The sequence below is a fragment of the Augochlora pura genome, chromosome 10, assembly GCF_028453695.1.
Source record: "Augochlora pura isolate Apur16 chromosome 10, APUR_v2.2.1, whole genome shotgun sequence".
Classification (NCBI taxonomy): domain Eukaryota; kingdom Metazoa; phylum Arthropoda; class Insecta; order Hymenoptera; family Halictidae; genus Augochlora; species Augochlora pura.
The window spans coordinates 26027612-26050624 of record NC_135781.1 but is presented as its reverse complement, the minus strand read 5'-3'; the positions used below and the strand labels follow the sequence as shown (position 1 = coordinate 26050624).

At 45.4% G+C, this 23013-nt stretch overlaps 1 protein-coding gene across 7 annotated transcripts in view; it reads left to right on the top strand.

Moving 5' to 3' along the window:
* LOC144475575 (bromodomain adjacent to zinc finger domain protein 2B) overlaps positions 1-23013 on the top strand; it is a 257990-nt gene that overhangs the window by 123566 nt on the left and 111411 nt on the right. For all 7 annotated transcript variants that reach the window (XM_078191603.1, XM_078191602.1, XM_078191604.1 and 4 more), the window contains exon 3: positions 8124-8201. In XM_078191603.1, coding sequence (XP_078047729.1) covers positions 8184-8201 — 18 coding nt within the window. In that variant the 5' untranslated portion in view covers positions 8124-8183. The remainder of the gene's footprint in view (positions 1-8123; positions 8202-23013) is intronic.

Below are 23013 nucleotides of genomic sequence, written 5' to 3'. Positions count from 1 at the left end.
GACGTTTCCACCGTAGAATGCGACGTCGCTGCACGAAATATCGAGCGCGGACAATATTTTCGTGACGAGAAAACATTTTTAATAAGCTTGTTGTTCCTCTGGTAACACGCCGTACGTTGGAAACGACGACCGACTCGATAAATTCTTCTGTCGCTCGATCAAACCTTAACGCGACGTTTCAATTGAAATATTGAAAACATTAAAAACCTTGGATCGTTTTAAGTAATGCAGTTACATAAATATTTAAAATATCGGTCTGGAGATTTTATGCGGAGCTACGACATTTATGTGTCTGCTCCAAAAGTGACTGCACTTCTTACGATTACTTCGACGATAAGTTGCAAAATATTAATAATAATTAAACCGCGGATCTTTTTACGAAATAGTCTATATGTGTTGCAAAAAAGGTTGCAAAATTTTTCTGATTAACTTTAATAGAAGAAAAGTAAATTATTATTGAATGATTTTAATCTTTCAGCTGTTTGCCATTCTAGATACTCATTTTTGTCATAAGTGCATGAAATGCGAAGTCTATTAATAATACAATCATATAATGTATATAATGTTTACATTACTCCTATATTTAAACTATTATGTACAGAAAGGGCTTCCAATCTATTTACTAATAAATAACAATAATCGTAACAGTGCTGCGTAACAGTTCGTTGCTAACAGCAAGGTTTCTCTCTATTTTACAAAGACGCCGCAGTGATAAACGCGCAAGAGATTCTCGCACTGTATCAACTATTTTTCCGCAGTCCCAAAAACGCAGTTCTGAAGCTTGTATAGGGCGCCACGGAGCCGAGAGCGATTTTTAACATCTCGTTGCCGGGTAAACGTATCGAATCCCGAATCGTCGCAGCGGAGTACAGTAATATTTCCCCTCGGCTTCTCCCCGTCGACCGTCCTCGCGAAGAACGAGAAACAGGGGGCGGATAAAGACGGACAGAGATAAAGATAAGACCGGGGATATATAGAAAGAGAAGGAGGGAAAGAGAAAGAGAGAGAGAGAGAGAGAGAAAGAGAGATGCGCCCGACTAAATTCGTTACGGCACGCCACGGCGTGTCGTTCCTCTTTCGAGCGGCTCCCAGTTGGGTAGAAAGTCGACAGGGGCTATATGAAAAATGTCGAGACCGGAGGAAAGATCGTTATATGGAAAGGATCGCGAGGCGACAGCTGCCCGGAGGCTTTGCCAGAGCCAGTCCTCGTTCCACGATCGAACCAACCAACGAACGAACGAACGAACGAACGCGCGCCAGAGAAAGAGAGAGGTCGGCCCACGCCGGATCACTGACGTCATGCCCCTTTAAAATCGAGACCACGACGACGAGGACGACGATTCGCCCGCGTTTGCTGCGACAAACACCGATTTTACGGGCCGGCATTCTCCACCACCCGCCTCGTTGCTTTTCTTAATCAACTCCCAATCTGATTCCGCCTCGAAATCGTTCGCCCAACTGGGCACTTGCTCCCGTGCTCCACACACGAGACCCCTAAACTCCTCGCAAACAACCAGACACCGGTCTCCACATCCTACTCCGTGCTATTTCGAATTTTTTTAGACCGCCGTGCAACATGTTCGACAATCAATTGGGTCTCAAACTCTCAACACATTGGCGGTTTTATGCTTTCACGACGAAAGCGAATGAAATACGAAGTAGGAAATCCGTCGGTGTTATTTTAGTTGGACAAGTCGACCACGATTGAGCCGTCTAAAGCGAAAGCGATTGTAAGCGAACTTTGCGCTAGGTTTCTTTGATATTGTTGGCTGTTATATAATGTTAGTATTATCGAATAGTTATCATTTAATGTTTTTCAATTGCAAAATATTTTTTAATCTATCGCTCTACCGTCCGAGGCGGAATGACCTGTTTCGAAAAAGTAAAATTTACAAGTAACCAGAGATATACTTGGACGCGAGGTGTTGGGTTGCAAATTATATTTTCTCAAATTTTATGGGTCACAGTACTATTGTCGGCGTTTGACTGACAGTTGTTTGAAAATTGTATAAGCTCCGTGCTTCGCATAGGAAGTGTGACAGGGGAGGGTTAATATTTGATTTGATCCTTTTTAATTATTCTGAATTATTTTTAAGCTAGAACTTACCTAAAACTATTGTAACAACGAATTATCATTTCCAATTACATCGACTACACAGATTTCTGCTTTCAGCGGCTCGATTCAAGGATTTAGGATTTCCCCGTGCATCGTTACAGCACTTCACCTCTTTACCGTCCCAAGCCGCGTCCCTATTAATTCAGAACGAGTCCCCGATCAATTTTCATCTCGTTCGCGATTGTTGCAGCTCGGGCAGAGAGCATTTCTACCCACCGCGTAACGTGTTTCCGCGAGACAAACAAGCCGTGCGCGCAAACAATTTCACCACGCTCTTTGCAGAGATACCTCTTATTGGTTTTACCTGTCGCGGACGAAGAAATCATAACGAGACCGGCCCCGCGCGGAAACCTGTCGTATCGAGGCGACGCGGGGACGTACTTTCTTCGAATTTTTCGCAGACTCTCCCGGCCAGCTTTCCGATGAAACGTCGCGCCGAGGCTGGATCGCGGAAACTCGCGCCGTGCGAGAAATCGTCGAGAGCGATCGGAGCCGTGCGCCGATCGGCTCGCGAGGCGATGCTTTTGAATAATTACGCGCCGGTTGCACAACGCGGCTGGAAATATCGTGGATGCAGCCGGTGAATCGTGATCAAGCGCGCGGCGCGCTCTCGCAAGCGACGACACGAAACCGGCGAGTCCGCCGTCTCCCACGTAGCTGCCGGGAATCAATAAGTTCCTGAACTTCCAGGAACAAATCATCCGCGTGTACCGGACGGCTCAAAAGTGGCCGCGAGCTGCGAGCGACGATTATCGGGGGAAAACATCGTCGCTCCTATCCAGCTGAAACGCGATTCCCTGGAAACTACCGAGTTTCTCGAATTGGCTACCTTTCGTGCAGAAGCTGGCCGCGACAGGACTACTGGTCTCGGTCCGCGGAAATATCGCTTGGATCGCTGTGACTCTCCTTCGCGGTACCTACCACTGAATATTACAGCAAAAAGTGATCTGACTAATGACACTTCGCACGTTAATTATTATAACTAATTTGTAATGAGTTAGCGCTCGTTAGTTACCGCAACTAATTTATTACGATTTATAATTAGTAATTGTAACTGATTTATAATCATTTATATCTGATTAGTCGCTGTAACTGATTTATAATAGTTAGATGAAACCTGTTTAATGATCAACTCTTATGTTAGTTATTTTATAGCATGACAGTAATTTATAAATTAATTTCTTCTTTCCCTATTATTATAAATTATTTATGTATCATTACAAATCATATATACTAACTATAGGATTATAACCTTAATTATTAATCAATCTACTTAGTCAAGTAAGATTGGCCGGATTAAGGAGGACCTAGCAAGGTAAACGCTCCAAGTTCGCCGTGTCGCGCGGGAAATAAAAATGGCGGACTCGCCTGGAAGCGGACGTTGCATCCGTTGGGGCCGAATACAAATTGCGACAGCGGTCGGCCGGTGTATCGAGGCTACTTTCTAAGCGGGCACGGAGAAAGGTTAACAGCGGATCGCGGAGGAAGAAGGTCTCGTAGATACAAAAGGCGATCCGCTCGCGAGCAGACGGAGACGGAACAGCCGCGGCACGGCGTATTATTAATTACTCGTCCCGGCGAACGGGACGAGGAAAGGAGCAGTCTCGATCGTCGTTGGTCCGAAGCGTTTCCAGCGGCGGTGACGCGTTCGTCGAATCGACCGGTCGGTACGCCTCGCGGCTGCAACGTGTGCACACGTGAAATCGACGCGTACACACGTTCCCACGCGGAGTCGCGCTCTGAAATCCGATCGTGCGTCGGATGGATGTTGCGTCGGTTCGCGGAAGGCCTGCGTCGAAGACGATGTACCGATCGTAAAGGCACTCGAGGGCTTGACGCACAGGAATCCGTATATTTCTGCGATGCTCCTCGATCGACGGTGCTGCGCCTCTCGCCGAGGACGCGTCTGCAAAATTATGGAAATTTGCCGCATTCTTCCCTGTCTACCCGGGAATCCGTAAACTCTCTGTAAACGCGGCGAAATTGATAGCGAGCTTGCCGTCGAATCAACGGAACCGTCAACGAAATTCGATAAAGACGCCGTCGAGTGCACTCTATGTTCCAGAAATATTCGTCTGCGATGCTGATTCAATTTTTCCGTAATCAGTTTCGAGAGATGATCCATTTCGGTTCGAATCGATGCGTAGTTACCTTTCAACTTCCTTTTTAGCCACTGGATTTCATGAAATATTATTTATTTCTAATTATTTCTAGTTACTGTTGGGCAGTAGAGCCAATTACTGTGATGTGACACATTGCCTTTACTTTGTCCTCGGGCATAATTTACTTTTTATTGAATGAAATGTAATACATTTTTTTACTTGCTTATTTTTTAATAAAAAGATGTAATATTTGTTATTCGATAAATATAAAATCAATTATGCTAGTAAACGAAGCAAAGGCAAAACAATTATTTACCCAACAGCTGAGATGGGTAGTAAGTAATTTGCTCAATGATTAACGTTTATAATTCACTAGTTACTGCATTAATTTATAACTATTATGTAAAAAATAATATGAATAATGATCAACGATTATAAATCGTTAGTTACTACAAATTATATCTAAACTAAAAAATATCTATTAACTTATATAGAAATTATGTAATTCGATAATCACTACAAAATCAACTACAATAGCTAACGAGTTGCAATCATTAATAATTAATCAGATTACTCCTTGCCTAACTCAGTCCCACAGTAACCGACTCCGCTACTCTACAAGAATATAACTTCTGTTGGAACAATTCGGCGATTCTCAGGAACATCTCATAGATGGCAGAGGTAACCGTATTAGATTCCATCGAGTCTCTTACTTTGTTTTATTTGGCTAGCATTTTTACGAGCCGTAAACGCAAGAGTGGTAACCGCGGACCGGCTATATTCCTTAAATTAACCGTTTCTTAACGCAAGCATCCCGCCGGCTCCTCCAGGGGCAAAAGGTGTTCACATAATCCGACATAAAGTTCATCCAGGATATCGCGTACCGGAGAGTGCCTTTCGAACGAGGACTTCCGCGTTGGATGACTACGTCTAGCTGGAACGGCAACGCGCGCGTGTAACGGCCGGTCGGGATAATGCACGAACACGCAGGCGGCCGCGAGTGTTTGAACAAATCACCTAACCGTATAAAATATGTATTTACCCCGACTTTCTTCCTTCGAGCGGGTCGATTTGCGCGCGATTTATCTCTACAATCGAGCTTCGAGATTCCTCGAATACCGAGTCCCGCGAAACGGTGTCCCGCCGTAGGCTCTCGGGACGTGCGCCAATCGCGGCGCTTCGATTGAAAATTAGAATGCAGCGTCCGCCGAGAAGGAAGACCAGCCGCGAGAACAGCTTTGCAATACTAAATCTGGTCCCAAAACTGAATTAGTATAAAAGCCCAAATTCCTCTAATTTACGTAACTGTCTTAATATCAGTGCTTCACCAGTTTCTGTGGCTTTATTTAATTAAGCACAATTTTTAAATTAAGCAAACAAATATTTCTAAAGACAGAAATATCAAATTATATCTTTGCTGCATCAAATCAAAATTCGAGTATTCAATGATAGCTCTAGCGAAAATTGGCTTAAAGCCTCAGTAATTGCGACATATCCGCCCTGTCTCGCAGGTGAAAAATCAAGAGACGCGAGAAGCGATCCCAACGAGCATCCAGGAGAGATCCGAGCAGATTGCAAAAAATGGTAAATCAGGTTCCACGCTGGACAGGGCTGCGGCTAAAAAATCGGGAGACGCGGCGAGCGTCAAGGCGATCGCGGAGACGACGGAAAATGACGGTCGCTCTGCGAAGCCCGGGGAAACCCACGGCGACGATAATTGATAGCGTCGGACGATATCATTAGCCCCGCGCACCAGGAAGGAATTAGCACGCGAAACGTCGGCGCGGTGGGCCGGTCTCTGCGTTCGGGAACGATATTTATGCTCGATACAAGCCGGCCAACGCGTTCGTGGTTCCATTTTGAATAATTGCAGTGAAGAACGAGCAGCACGGAGACGGCTGCGGAGGGCGACAGAGAATCGCGAAGAGAGAGAGAGAGAGGGCAGGAGAGAGTCTTTCTCCGGCGTCGGTGGAGCCCCGGAGGAGGAAGTCGATAAAACCGTGATATCTTCCGCACACAATACGGCAGCCATGAAACGGCGAGCCCGTATAATTACAAACTCGCCGCGCGGCGTATCATTATGCACTTAAATCTACCTGCGCCGCGTAATAAATTCGTGTGTATATTGCGTCAAAGTATTACAGACCGCGCGGGCCGCGACTATGCACCGACGCGTCCCCAGGCTTTTGCGAGAGGGAGAGAGAGAGAGAGAGGCCTATCGATCTTATCAAAACTGCATTCGGGAGCCGGTCCCTCTTCGGGCGCCGCGCCGAGCCGAGCCCGCGCACCGCAAAAAACTATTATCGATCATTCTCGCCGGCAATTTCCATGCCAGACCGATGTTCCACCCTGCGTGCAAGCATCATCGGATACTCATCAACGGAGGGCCATCTTCGCGGATCTTCGGCGACCAGTTTTTGCAGCCGCCAACCAGCCGGCGCGCGGCGCGGCGCGGCTACGTCCGTCCGGGCGCAGAAATCCTGGCCTCGAATCAACCAACATTCTCAAACTTTCAACGGAGCCCGGGCGATTTTTCTGTTGGCAGTTTCCGCCCAGGTGTGTGTGTGTGTGTCGCCTAGGACACTTAATTATTCTCCCGACTGCCACGCGGAACTTGCCGCCTATTCGTGTTTGTCGCTTGCACGGCTCGGCAAGAAGCGATCCGATTAATGATCGACGATCGTAGCTCGCTGGATGTTGCGACTGATTTATTTCGACGTAAACGATATAGATATTGTAACTAATTCGTTTCGACATAATTGGGTTCATCGTTTGTCCCAACTTATGTGTAGCGCGCCGAAATATCGCAAATCCGTATGCCGGATTTCGGCGGGTCGTAAATCCCGTTTCGCTTGCTCGCGACGATACTCGGGGCTATGACGAGGTTACAATGTAACGGCGCCTAGTTAAATTGAAACTCGACGAAGGAATAGTAACAAATTCTTGTATATTTTGCTTTGATCGTACAAAGTATGCTCGAGGTATTATGTGCGAGAGACTGAGTGTTGTTCGGTGTGTTCTGAGCGAGTGTCTTCTCTGTTCTACCGGTTCCGTCTCGCGTCATGTATAACGTCGACTCTTATGATTTTTCTATTGGTTGTCTTAATATCTATATGGGGGTGAAAAAGGTCTCTAATTGGTGAGTGGGTGGGGTGCAATTTGGTCGTCGGAGTAGGGATGTGATTTGGAGAAACTGTGCTTAACACGTTGACGCCGGCGTCGATATTCACAATTTTCTCTGTGAGTCAAAATTTACAAAAATTAAATAATTATGTTAAGTTTATAATATTGAATTCCTATGTTTTTACTATTGTATATCTGTTTATAATGTTGAGAAAAAATAACATAAACCTATTTTGTAGTATCTATTTTGTGAAATGCAAGCAAAATAAAGAAATGTACGCAGCCTATGGGTCTGACACGTATGACCCACCGGTGGGTCAAGTCGTCGTCAACGTGTTAATTTATTGATTCGAAGGATGCGAAAATGTCTGGAAAAATGGTTTGTATATTTCCCTGTCAATGGGTTCGTTCACGGAGGTCTCGAAGTGGTGTCCGATGACACCCGATAATTTTGGGTCTAGTCGCGTTGCGTCGAGTGGTTTGGCTATCGCGGCCGACCGTGTTTATCTCGTGTTTGGTCTTCTCGAGACCGAACATTATGTATACTCAAGAAATAAATCAAATTCGAGTTTCCATGAACTGTAATATTCCTATAATCTTTTTACTGTTTTCAGTTCTGCCCACCCATTTCCATCGTAAACTTATAAACTTCGCAGTCCTCTTATTACGATCTTATGTAACGACGGAGCATACGAATCTAGTTTCTCCGTCGGATTCATATCAAACGACTGCTCGCAAGCGTTTGCGTGTCGTATCTAACTTCTATTTTAATTTCTGCGCAGGGTCCAGTTCGTGAATAGAAGGATGTCCGATGTTCCCATCTTCGGCTAGCCGTGAAAATTATGCGATCTACCTTCACGGTAAGTGAACGTTTCTATCTGGAGTATCGTAACCTCCAGCTGTGAGTCTTATTTTCACTGAGCCGCTTCTATGCATTTCCGTCGAACAAAATCAACCATCGGGAAGCGCTAACGATGGGAAAGTCGGCGGTCGTCGATTTCTTTCTTTCCCGTATCGCCACGGCGGACCAACGCGGATTTGCATCGGACGGCCGTGCGCGGCTAGTCTGCCTACAATCTAGTTTACCATTAAAGTCGGAATGGCCATCCGATGATCGGGAATAACGTGCCGCACAATTATCGCCGTGGGTACAAACGACGGTTGCCGTTTAAGCTTCGGTCGCCGAGTCGAAGCGAGCCGGTGAATGAGTTTCCAGGAACACTTAAACGGATTGTGGCCGTAAAAAGTCGGTCAGTATCACTATAACTTGAGATAAGTGACCGGCATTAAACAGACAGGAAGGTGTCTCCGACGAGCGCAGAACTGAAGTATCGGGAACGATGGATCGAGGATAGTTCGAGTTACCGCTTCAATTTAATGCGCTCATGGTACATACTTGTTGAATGCTTCTGGAGCGGCCTCATAAAATTATGGAAGCGTTCCACGCGTCAGAACTGATAACAATAAATTCCAATAAACACAGATTCTCTTCCAAGAATCGGCGAACCCGGAATTTATGTTTCCTGCTGTTCTGCCGTTCTGGTTTTCACCTAAACGCGAACCGCTCGCCCGCCAACCCGTCGCTGGGTATCAATCGAGAAACAATTGCCAGTCACGTGATAGACGGGCGCCGGAATCGGCTTATCGAACTTTATGCAAACCGTATTTTTTTAAGAACAACGAACCGATGAGCGTTTATACTTTGAACATTGCGCACAGTGCATTTCTGGGAGATGAGTGATTCAAAACTCGATCGAATTTCAGTCAATTTCAGTAGACCCTCTGTGATCTGAAGATTCATTTTTGTAATATCTAGATGTCAGAACATTTTGCTACGTCAAAGTTATGTGAAGGTTATTAAAGTTTTTCGCTAGATTCTCGACCGCGGATTTTTATGCGAAATCAAAATGTTCTGGATTAATTGTAGCAAGCAGGAGTTTGATAAAGATGTATTCCTTCTTCCAATAGTTTTAACGTATTAACAATAGTATAATCATATTTTTAATTCGTAGCTTTGCACTTTAGCTGACTACTTCTATCATAAATTCATACAAGATACAAGAACATTATAGAAATAAATATTCTTTTGTCATTATTCTGCAATTTTCAGGAGAATTGATCTCAGATTTTGTCAGTTTTTATATTTTAACACAAAGTATCTATAATAATAGATATTAACATATAAGACACATATAACAGAGTAGAGGTTCGACGTATATTATTGCGAAGATCAAACGAGAGGTTACGCATTTCGAAAACGTCCGTGCATTTATACAAAACTCGTAGTCACCAATAAATTGAAATCGCAGGACGGCGAAAGAAAGACAATCGCGTACGTGGTCTCTTTCTAGGGTTACCGACAGGCCGACAGTTACCGCGAGCAGTCAGGTTAAGGAGAGAAGCTGGAGCACCCTTGACAAAGCTCTCCAAGTAACATCCTCGAAAGCTTCCGGTCTCGCGGAGATTTTGGCAACGGGTTCGCTCTCGCTATCGATTCCTCTGCGTTCGATATTTGGGCCGAGGCTGACCGGCCGCTGCCAAACTTTTTCCGCTCGACCGTCGCGTCGGTAAATTTCCGGGTAAACGGTAGAACTGGCTGGCCCAGGCATCGTCCTTTCGAGAAATCTCGCGGCGCGAGCAGAGTGCGATGGATAGATATAGAGAGAGATAAAGACAGACAGAGAGAGAGAGAGAGAGAACCCGTTCGGTGAGAATCGCCAGGCGGCTCAGTTATCCGCACAAAAAGGGATCCACGCTTTTTGAATCGGCGCTGTCATAAGTAGACGAGAGGGACACGCTGCCGGAGAAAGCGGAGGAATACGTTTCGAAACGGTTTCGTAACGGCCCTATTATTCCGATTTAATTACCATAACTCCATCCGCGGCGCTGTGTGCCTTTCCTCGTCGATACGGAGCCGTCGATGTCCACTACGGCCGGTCGATCGAGGATCGTGGTCGTTTATGGCGGGCGCTGGTTAATTCTGTAACGGCAGAAAGTGATGGAAAGTACTCGGGCTTTAATAATGTCAGACTTCCAGTGACCTACTCGCTAGTTTACGCTCGGTACGAATCAGAATCGTGGAATATCTGCGATTTTTCGTGGTGTTTTCGCCGTTTCTGGAGTTCAATCTCTCAACCGTGAACGACGAGCGTGGTCGTCATAAGGAAATAGCAATTATACATCTTGCAACTAGCAAAGCTTCTCTCATGATTTAAGCTGATATCTTGAAATACGTTAATAAATGTCGCACGTTTTAAAATGATTCCAAAGCTACTTTCCGAAAGTAATTGCGTACAGTGTGATCGGTGTAACGCATACTAAATTGATTTCTATGTTCGATTTTAATTAATGTTGTTTCTTCGGTTAAGAGAGCGATTATTTCCGGCGTGGTCGTATCGAAGTAATTAATAAAAATTGACGAAGATTCCTGATCCGTGTTGGTCTCTTTTCGCGGATAGAATGTCGCGCTTCTGCTCTTCCAAACCGGAATCCTAGCGATGGAAATTAACACATGCTCGTGCAACGCATTCCCATTTCGAAGCACGAAATCAGGTTCAATGATTAACGAAGGAAGATATTATTACGATATAACGACGTAATAAACCCTGCGGAGTCAATAGTATTACAATAAGCGATGCTATTAGCGACTCCAAATATACAGTTATTATATCGCGCGATTACAGCGCTGCAATAAAACTTCTCATATTAATGGTATTATAATTAGACCGGGCAGTATTACGGCATAGAAAAATTCAGACAGGTTGCGGTCTACGCGCTTTTACAAAGTTTAGTGCTATCATTTTTTTTACTACAGCCATTTCAATTCGACGCGAACGATTATGCCCGTCGTAACACACCCGCTGGCCAAAATAAAATACACTGGTCAACATAATCTCTAGATATCCGATCCTAATTATAATAATAATAATATTTATTATTCAACGGGGGAAAGTATCTGTATTACAATAATATGACAATATATCACGTAAGTGTCGAGAAGAAGGAAAAAGAAAAATAGAATGACTGTCACGCCAGCAACCTCGTAAATATAAAATTAAAGTAGCGTACATCGTAAAATTAAAATTGGAAAGCTCAGTCGTATGACACCGGTTACTTTCTCAAAAGATTTATGTTTTTCGGACACTTGGGAAGACGTAATAAATTACCGAGAAAATGAACTTTCGAATGCGGAAAAATAATTGCGACACCTATCTATGACTGATGCGACAGTCGAAGCGTTAAACGGCGTGGAAAGGGGGGAAAATGGAAGAGAACAATGCAGCACGGTATCGCGGAAACAGCGAATAGAACAAAGAGATTCGCGAAGAAAATGTGCATATTTCGCAGCGTACCGATTACGAAGTTATCGATCTAGTCTACGCCGGTCTCGTCTTCGCGCGACATTTTGCGAGAGAACCGCCCATCGATTCGATTTCAAATCCCACCGAATTTTCGAGGAAGCGAGGACGATACCACGAAAGATTCAGTCTTCCCGGAATCCATTGTCGTGGTCGTTTCTTTTTCCTAGCACGGGAACGTCCGAACGGAAGGTGCTCGCCAGTCAAGCCAAACAACTTTTTCAGGCCGTGGCCAAGGAGCAGCAGCTTGGTCGCGAGTCAGCGCGCGACCGCGATCGACGCTGCGGAATTCTTGTTCGGCGCTGGTCTCTCGCGGTCGAGGTAAACCGCTCCTCGCTCCTCCAAAAATAATCGGGTTCGGTCTCCCGCGCGAAAACGCCTCCGTTTCCGTGCTTATATAACGATGCCGCGCGTCCGATCGCTCCTACGATGCCCGAGCAACGAGATGCTCGTGCGATCACCGGAATAAGAAATTATGTCTCGGGTTTTTCTGCTGAATATTAACAAAGAAGCAGTCGGGTCTTGTTTGACTAGAGATGTTCTGCTTTGTTCTGTATTCGCGTTAATAAGAATTTACGTGTTGACTGGCAACCATTAGTTATCTCGTGGTAGACGCGACGAGTCTGTTCGTGCATTATTAATGAGAGATTTATTTAATATTTTTTATTTATTCGTATTTATTACTTATTATTATATCTTTTATTGAAAAATGAAATGTTGACGTCTAGAACAGATTTCTTCAAAAACCGTTCGCACTATCGCAACGTGACAGAAGATTTCACGCAGAACCTACCAAGTACGGGAATTTTATATATATTTTTCTAAATCGAAATCAAATTTGATTTTAGATATAAAATTAAAGTCGAGAGATAAACGGAGAAAGAGTCGCGCCAGAGGCAAAAATTGTATCATTCTTGAAGGGCAATCATTAAGAATGATGCAGCTCCAATCGACGTACCTACCAAGCAAATTGCATAGAGCACAAGTCTAATGGAAGGAAACAGCTTCCAGTCGGTCTCGATCGCTTACAATCGCTGCGGAAACTCGGCGCGTGTTTACAACGGCCGGCAAAATTCTAAACTACGGAAACCCTGTCCGTCGAGGGGCCATCGAACGAGCCTCTGTCAAGAGAATTCACAATTCCTCTAAACTCAAACGTGCCGAGCTTCCGGCGAAAGGATCGCGATGCGAAACGTTAAAGGTTACGGGGCCGGGTTTTGTATTGCCCGGTTTGAAAAAGCGGAACGAAATTCGCGTTGCTTACGGGCCGATCCGGCGGGAGCCTTTGAGTCGTTGGAAACACTGCCGGCTGAATAGAAGGGTCGGGAGAAAGCTGTGATCGTATCGCGAGCAAGGGACAGCCGTGTAGGTACTTTGTCGGGCGGCCGCTTATTTCGTTCGCGCGATCGATTCTTTCCGGATCGGTCCGGGACGCGGGATCTCCCGGCTTGTTCGTCACCGGTCCGCCATATTTTCGGGGAGGGTGGAACGGGGGGTGGTGGTGGTGGCGGCGGCACGGAACGGGTCTCGTTGGCTCCGTTGACGCCGGCCACGAGCACACCGCGGACTATCGATCCGTGGAACGAGCCCTTCTGACTTATTCAAGGTATCTCGAATCCCCGTCGATGTTGTCTATTCTATTCGCGGCCCGGCACGGCCCGCCGCGACGCCGCGAATACTATACCGTCCGGCCGTAATAGAAATAGAATGCCGGTTGAATGGCATCTGACGGTCCTCTAATCGGATGGAAATGCCGAATTAGAGCGTCGATCGGGGACAACCGGGGCGCGGAGCTCTCGGCTCCTACCGGCCACATACGTTCGAGCCGTCGAAGGATTTTATACCGCCGGTCGTTAGTCGGTCTGTGCCCGATCGACCCGTTGCATGATTAACGAGCCCGGGACGCGGGCTGCGGACCGGCTTTCTGCTCGATTTCGCCGGATCCAGATTTACGCGGACACACCGCGACTTTTTCCCTTTCTGCTCGCGACTTCCGGTCGCGAGTCGGTCGAACCACCGTTTCGGATTCGAGGAAATCGCGGAAACGCGGCCCTTATCGGGCCGGATCGATTTCACGCAGCTATGATTACAGCGAAAAGGTCGGGCTTCGATTAGTAGGAACAATTAAAAGAAGAATCGGATGAAGAGGGAGCTCGAGTTTTCACAATGTCCTCTCTTTCCTCTTTCTAAAGTTTATGTCGGTGTACCTTTGCCCCGGCTTAGGGTGAGCCGGAATATTTGACTGGGGCTAATATTTTTGGTTATAATACTGGCATCTGAACTGGCGCATTTGCGCGTACGACCGCGGTCTGGTCGTAAATTCTATTCTAGACGCAACAGATATCTTGTTTAAATACGATGGTCCAAGTTAGGTCGACGTATTTAGTCGGTCTATCGTTCTACGAGGTACAATGGAGCCTGTCCTATCTGGACGTTTATTTCTGTAGTCTGATACGAAAATATTCTATTATCTAATACTTTTATTTTTCAGCTAAGTAGTAATGTATCTAAATAGTACAATTCTTAGATAATAGAACGTTTGGATATCAGGGTGTTGTAAAAATAAATGTTCGGATAAGGATATCTCCACTATACATAGATTCTACGATATCTGATAAAACAGGTATTAACCCTTTGTACCTCGAAGCTTTCTTAACCTGTTAGCTGCGTACAACGAGTATACACGTTACAAGGAAATAACAATTTTATATCTTGTAAGAAAAATATTTCTCCTACGATCTAGGTTAAAATGCTTATGAAACATATTCATAAGTTTCGCACAGTTTAGGGTAATTCTAAAACAACTGCCAACAAAATTACACACATTGTGATCGATAAATCGCATAACAAAATTTATCTCGAAAATAAATTGACGCAGCTAAGTGGTTAATATTTAATATAAATGATTTATTTCATTAGAGTGCACCGAAAGCTAAATTAAAAAAAATCATTACCCTGCTATGGAATTTTATAAGAATTAATAAATCAAAGATATCGCGTTTTTATTTATGTACTTTACACGATCACCTTACAGTATTAATAATTTCGTGTCGCTGTATCTGCGACGTCGGAGTGCAAGCGTTTAAAATGCAGAGACCTGTCGTTTAATTCAGGAAAAGCCGCGGAGCGCCTCGGTTGCACCGCTACGGTAGATATTCCATCGATTAAAAATACCCAGTCGATCTGCTAATCTCGCGGAGAGTTTCGCCTAAGCTCGCAGAGACAGCATTCAATTAATTCCGCAGCGGGCAGAGTAAATAATTATCTGCTGGCATAGAATTGTGTTCCTAGCGGGACAATAATTTGCGCCGTATCGCCGTGATTTCGATCGGCCAGGTCGGTCGTATGTCCAAGGGAATTTCGGAAATTGCCCTGGCCGAGTAGCGAATCGGTATTCGCCGAGGACCCCGGCAGAGCGATTTTCGTGTCCGATTTTTTTTGTCGTGCGTCGCGACGCGACGCGAAACGACGGGAGAAATTGGTCGCGGCTCATCGATATGCCGAACGATAATGGTGGCTTTCAACGTGACGGTTGCCCGATACTTTGGCATTGTATAAACACAGCCAGCAACGGTCGGACTAATTAAGCTTAATTACGGTCACCCAAGCCCATTAATTAATTCGTCGTCCTCGCACCTGCCCGCTGGATACCTATCGGCGGCGGTGGCCGAGCTTTCCGTTATCCCTTTCGGATCTTTCGGAAACGCGAGTATCGATTAGCCGTCCGGGGAACTCTTCTCTCTCTCTCTCTCTCTCTCTCTCTCTCTTCATCTCTCTTCCTTTCTCTCTCTTTCTCAATCTCTCTCGAGTCCCGTCGCCATCCAATCGACAAAACATTCGCTTCTAAGAAGCGCTCTCTCTCTCTCTCTCTCTCTCGGTTAATCCACCGTCTGCGATTCGGCTGACGGATTTACGGAAACGGATCGATCACTCCGACAGTTGATGGTCGCCGATCTCGAAATCTGGGTAACGAATCGGTCGAATTTTAATTAATCCCCGGACTGCGGTCGTCTCCGGCGACCTCCTGTCAGCCGGGCCAACGGATCCCTTCAAATCCCCGCGGATCACTTTTATTTTCTATAGTTTCGAAGCCGCTTCTTTGTGACCGTCGTCGTTGATCCGATTACCGGATATACTATAAACAGCCACGGTTAACGAGCAATCTTAATTGAATACGGAGGCTGTTGGACAAAGTGCACCCACCCTCTGCCACCCTCTTCTCGTACATTGAAACCCTTTTTATTAATTCTCGTACACACATGTCGGAGCAAGATGCTATGAATACCTTGTTCTTGCATTGATCGCGTTCCGTGTAACACCGATAACTGATGCTTACGTATTCATTCGACGCGCTAAACAAAGAGTTTATAACAAATTCAGAACCGAAGAATTTGTTTCCACCGTAAGAATCGGTTATAATAAGTTTATTCCATTGTTATATAGTAATCATGTATAGTATATCAAGTTTTAGTTAAGCATCAAATAGGGCGAAGAGTCGAGTAAAAACAACTTGGCACGGACCGTGTTAAATGATAATTAAATTGGTCGGCGTCCAAAATTTTCCAAGACAAGTTTTACGGCAAGTACGAACTTTCGTCTATATATTTTTACATCAACGAAAGCGGACGCGGAAAGGTTCACGTGGTTGTCCGACTGCGCGAATAAAGTTCCAAGCGAATCTCGAAAGCGATACTCGGACGTAAGTGTTATCCGGAATAGAAAGCTGTTGCAATTAGATATTCATATTTATTATAAACGGAATCTGTAATAATTAACGGAGAAGTATCGATGTTCGAATCGATATTAGAAAGGGTCGACACCGATGGCTTTTCATCGAAGGTTATCGGCTGTTCTCCTTTTATCCCGGAAATGAAAGTTGAATGATTCGAGGAACGTTCATCTTTCCGCTGAATTATTCGCCGGGGTGAAATGTAACTCTCCCGGGAAGAGGAAGTATAAAGAATGTACGAAAATTGAATTTTTTAATACCGCCACGCTCCGCGTGTCCATCGGGAGTCTTGAATTCGGATGGCGCAATTGCGGAGGACAAGTAACGTTCGTTTGATGCGAACGCCGCTTAAATCGTTATCCATTATGCACCTGCGATATTTTTACAGCAATTTTATAATTACAGCAATTTTCGCGTCGCTTGAAAAATATACTGCGCTCGCTTATTCGGTGAGTGACACATTACGTTGCCGATTCTGCCAGTCGACGATTTATGAGGAAACCTTCTGCCGTGAAGTCTAAACAATTAGAAAGAGCTGTTACTCAACTGCCAGTGGGTAATGCGTAATCAATAATTTATATAGTGACTTTGATAGAAAGCAAAGCAAACGGTGACATCATTGTACAATTAATAAATTTTACGGCTTTATTATCAAAATTGATGACATCGCAGATAAATTATTATTTTACATACAATGATCTCATGTAACTATCTGTGTCACAGTCAACAAATTTACTCATAATTCTATGAGGGCATTAAATATAAATGCTCTAATTCGATAAAAAAGAAAGGAAAAGCAAATATTTCTATCTTGGAATATTTTCATTCTGTATGATTCTTTTCATTTTAGGCAATACGAAAGAATCCAGTAGAAAGGAATTTAATAGAATTTTTTTTTCCTGCAACCAACTAAAATACCTGGTCAGTAATCTACGGATTTTATGAATACATGACAAAAATGAATAAGTATAATTTAAAACAGTAGAAAAATTAAAATAAACTACAAATATCAACGTGTTATTTTGGACATATTAACCCTTATCACTAGACTGTGAATTTATATGTATAAAACAAGAACAATCTAAGTTAAATGTAAGGAATGCAAGTTATTCTAAAATGTCTTTCCCCTTTTAATAACTGCGCTAAATTGAACCAAACATATCGGCGTTCTTAAATGTTTCGAACGAACTCAAAGTTCCGTAATTGACCCGCCCAATTTCAGTCGTAAACGCATAAAATCTGCAATTCACTAATATCTCCAAGAATTTTGTAGAACGCTGGCTTAAGCTTGCCGGCATCACCATCGGTTGGAGTGACAAGAGTTTAAATTGTTCAAGAAAGAACGAAAGCTCGTGTTCGGCTTCTATTCGTGAGACGCGGAGAATTTCTATTTCAGATAAAGATCCGCTGTCCACTGATAAGCATAAAATTCTAGCAATTGCAATAGCGAACGCTTGAAACGGTTAGGTCCGAGGAGGAGTTCGTCGGCTATATAAGTCGTGCTTTAACGATCCGCCCCCGAATCGGTCGCCCAGCCATCTGGCTCTATAGCGTCCTATTCTCCGTTCTAAAACCATTCGTGAATTTTTCCGCGAGGAGGATCGCAACGCACACGGCTCGTCGCAGCGTGACAGGGGCGCCGAATAAATGTTACCCAATGGAGCCTGATCGATCTTTTCTTCGCTACCCCGTTCCCACCCCGCCCCGCCCCCCGCGCGCTTCTCCCCCAGCCGCGGTATCTCTCCATCTCTCCCACCAGGTCGCCACCCGTCCACCCTCTCCGCCAGCCCTTCTCCCGCTCCCTTCTCCCGCTCACCCTCTGTCTCTCCGCTCGTCCGTGTCTCTCCTCGTCTCTCTGTCTGTAATTCGTATTCCACGACAGTTGTATCCCGGATCGCCTGCAGCTCCAGCGAGCGTTCACGTACAGCCTCTGTATTTGCCGGCACGTCGGATAGTTAGTCGATGATGTCGGACGACTAATGCGCCGGAGGAAGAGTATCGACGTATCCTACCGCGTCTCGGGCTCCGCTCGGGCTCCGGCGCTCGCGAGAGCCCCTTTTGCACGTGTTCACCTCCCCTGCCCGCCCTCCTTCGCCAACCCTTCTCGCAATTTTAGAACCGGCGGATGCTGCCGCGCCGCGCCACGCCGCGCTGCGACGTTCTCTGGCCGTGTGTCGCCCGTTGCATCTGTATCGAGATCGACGATGAGACTGCGACTTGCCAGATAGAACGCGGGACGGGCCGGGGGCGGACGAGACGCGGGCTTTGTTTCAGCCGCGTCGCTCGCGAGACGGGTTTCACGATACAGCCCCGCCAAACCGCCCTCGACAGATTATATAGGCTCTCGCCGCAGGCGGGAACACAAGCTACCCCCCGGATTTTCGAAGGAGCCGGCCTCTTCCGCATTGATTAACCGTCTGCGGATACCGCGAGCCTCGATTATCCGAACCACGGCGTTCCAATCTCGGACGGACCAGCACGCTCCTCGCACTTACGCTGTCCAGTCTACGTGAAGATAGTGTGCGATGCACGGACGCCTTATCAAATGTAATAACTGTCTCCAAACTTGATTAAATGATTTGACTATACTCTTAGATGGGATAGGCTACCAACTTCTTTTTCTACTTTTCAAAGTTTCGTTATAAGATTAAATAAGAAAATTAAAACACGAAGGTCTTTTCTTATTTCTTTGGCATTCCTATTTTTTATACACTGTCTTCGTGTCACTATCATTGCGCTAGTATGTGAATGACGGAATTTGTCTACTAAGATCTAATAATTAATTGTCACGTCGCCCCATGACATTCCTAATACGATTAGGATCCACGAAATGTATTTTGAGAAAATAATTAATCGAATTTCCAATTTTTAATCTGTTGCAAATAGCACAGTAATTTTATGAAATTTTTAAGACTGCGGTGGTCAGGTCGTAAAAAATTTCGCAGCACCGCGAGCAGAATCGACGAGGTTGCAATGGTTAAAGTACCGTACACTAGATCTGAAAGCTTGACCGCTTTCCTAAACAATGAATGAATCGATTTACCTACGTGAATCTTTCAATCCGAACATCGATGTTTCAACGCGAAACGTTCTACCGAAAAATATTTTTCAAAAACCGGCACGATGAAACGTTAAAACGCTGAATGAAAAATCGATCAAGCTGCGCGACTTGAAACAGTATAAACGCCATCGAGGTTGCTCACCTTTTCCAGCGGAGGGATACATTGACACCGAACGTGTCGAGCATTTTTAGGTAGCAAAAGCTTTTTAAATACGATACAGATGATTAAGATGTAGCGCGTAACAAATCCCAGAAGACTGGGAACGTGTTGGCAAGTGCCCAGATCGTCGGCGTCGTTGTGTAATTATGAAAGAGAGTCTCGTTTTTTCGAATCGTCGCCGATACGCGGCCGGTATCGCGTTGCAGTCTCTCGAATCTGAAAAATCGCCACGGTCTAAGAATAGGGATTAGCGCAGTGCTGATGCGATATGTAGAAGTACGTGTCATGTGCAGGTTGCGTTATCGCCGAGGGACACGTAATACACTCCTCTTTCACGCGGTAGTTCGCTTTTACGCAACGTGTCGCTCCGCGGCGTATGTACCTGCGCTGGCGCGCGCGCGCGCGCTCGCTCGCGCTCGTATCCCACGTTTGGCCGGCTGATTGGTCATTTTCATGAATTAATCCGAGGGAAACTGTCCGATCAGGCGGCGGGATCGCTCGCTGTAACAGTTATCCGACAAGTGAATGAAAGTTTTCGCTGCGGATATTCTCCCCGGGCCGATATTATTCTCGCCGAAGAATTTTATTGGACTGCGTTATCGCGGCAAATCAGAATTTTCATTCGGAGAAACGACGGCCGCTCGGTTATTCATTTTTATTAACTGCGTTATCGAGCCCCGCCGAGGATCCCCGCGATAATTTTCCGCCGCCCGATTCAAGGAACCCGTTGAAATTAATTTTTATCTGCCAACGATCTCGCCGCCGCCAATTTCGCGCTCCCATATTTGTCATGAATACGCGATACTCGTAATCTATTCATTGGCTCTGAGAAAACACGAAGAATAGCCGCGAGCGCACTAATTATAATAGAATCTCGATTATCCGGTCCAAACAGAGTGTCATAAATATTCTGATAATAGAACTGATGCTAAATTACACAATACCAGAGATCATCTTCATTAATTTATGCGGCGTTAGTATCACATTTAATTCTGATATCGAAGGACCGGATAATCGAAGCTCCGCCGTGTGGACAATGCAAATGACGTTCCAAACTGCGCGTGTAAACTGCTAAAATCTGTTGGCTGTTTTCGCTAATAATTCGTCAATTCAAATACAACGCGCAACTATTGGAAAACATAGCATCACCTTCTCACGGAGCTTAACCGCTCGCACAATGATTTCTTTCACGGCTACGTTCATTAACAGTTCTTCGTCCTTTGATCATTTCCCTTTTAAAACGAGGTAGCTATTCTTTCTCTTACATATGCTTCGACTGAATAATGAATTATTTATTCTTTACACTCTCAACATACAATAATCTTTATTTTAAATCACCATGCATCTGTTCTTTACAAAAATAATTCCGCCGCGCTCTTGATAATCACCCCCGATTACTATAGAGCACATAGGTTCTTTCGCGCATTTGAAATATTATAGGCTACGATATTATATTAATTAATACCGACAAATGCCGACATTTACATTTAATATACATTGATAACAGAAGAATCAAGTTAGTTTCCAGCTAGAAGATCCAGCTTTTCGTAGGTGTGTATAAAATCTTCGTCGCGTATCCGACTCGCTGTTACGGCGGTAAGGTCGGACCAGTTTCGACACGATCGGACAAGGGCACACCTTCAGCCTCCTCCCGATCGTCCACTTCCTCTCCTGGAACGCTACGTTAGTCAACGCTCATTACCAAAGCGCTGAAACGCGATAAGCCGGATGGCGAAGCGATACTCGGTATCTGGAGCAACGATAAAACCGATATTCGCCGATTCTGCCGGGCGTCGTTCGAACGAACGCGTTCGCGTCTCTCTCTCCCTCCGCGATCTTCGATTCGAGATCCGGCGAGAATCTGCTGCGAGCAATGCACGCTTTCGCCTCGAATTGGCCCCGGTTCTCCTCTCGGTTCTCCTCGGTTTCTCGGGCCGCTGCGAAGGGTGAGGCGGAAGGCACACGCATATTTCCGAGCGTGACGCACCTTGGACGCTGGGCTTGGCTCGCCAGCCGATGTATCGACACACGCTGCCTCCTTGCCCGCGCGTGTAGACTCGATGGGATTAGGCTGTGTTCATAGCTTGGAGGACAATCGAGCGCGAATGTTCGGTACCGTACTCCGATTTTAAGGCGAGGTTTCATTCTATCCGACTCATTTCTCGTTCGGAGATATCGACCGGTTTCATTTTATTTTGGAGAAGAGCTCGGAAATCTGTCCCGTTAGAGTTCGTAGACAGTTTTAGAGTATCCACGATTCCGCTGGGTACAATTTTGGTTTTCGACCTCGCTGGATTGGACGCTACTCAAAAATATTCTAGTTTATAATTGTATTCTAGGTGGTAACACTTTTAGAGAAATCTTCCGACTGATGTTTCTAAATACATTATGAGAAAATTATATGACGTGGTCTCAGCTTCCTGGGTGTTGTAAATAGATCTATATTTTTGAACAATGCTGATACCGACATTAATATTTAAGAAATCTGAAACTATGATTTTAGAATACTGTAATTATTTTACTGATATTTATAAGCGATAATATTTTCGTCAGATGAATTTGAGAAGATCGTTTCATTATTTTCATCATGCTATTATTATTGAAAGAGAAAAGGCAGCTAGCCTATCACATTGGAGGTATATGTGATAAAATAGATCTTAAATTCTATGTTTATATGAAATGGCAAAGCTCGATATCCTATTTACCTCTGTAATCATCCCATCTATAGAAATTCAACGTTTACCATCTAGTATAATACAGTAGAACAAACCCGAAGCAAGCACATGCTCCAGGCGATCAGGCAATAATCCTGCGGGCCCGGGGCCGCGCACGAAAAGAAACGAGCCGGCTCTCTTTCTGGCATAAATCGCGGGAGGCGCGAGCTGAGGCCATAACTCACGCGCGCCTAATAGGTGTCAATGCACAAAACGGCCGCGGTTCCGGCGCGGCGTCACCGAGGGTCGGCCGACTGAGTAAGCGGTTTAATTTTATTCGTCGTGCGCCGTAACTCCTCCGCGAGCACCGCACGGAGGACGACGTTGTCCATAATAGACGCGACTGTTCGGCGCCGCTGGTAACCACGGCGATCGGCATCGAATTAACCGTTTACCCGCACGCGGCGGAAAACGCCGAGTGATAATAAAGACGCGATCCCGCGGAAGCGCCGGCCTTCTTTTTCCGCGGCACCGGCAAGATGGCAAGATGGCGCGGCGGCGGCGGAAAACAGCGGGGAAGTAATCCGCCGCCTTCTTCCGAGACGGTCGCCGTTTTTCTCGGGTCCGAGTGACACCGCAGGAATTTCAATTGGCTGTCGCGGTGTTCGTAGGTGCTCGATGAATTAACGCTACTTTCCTCGAGCGGGACG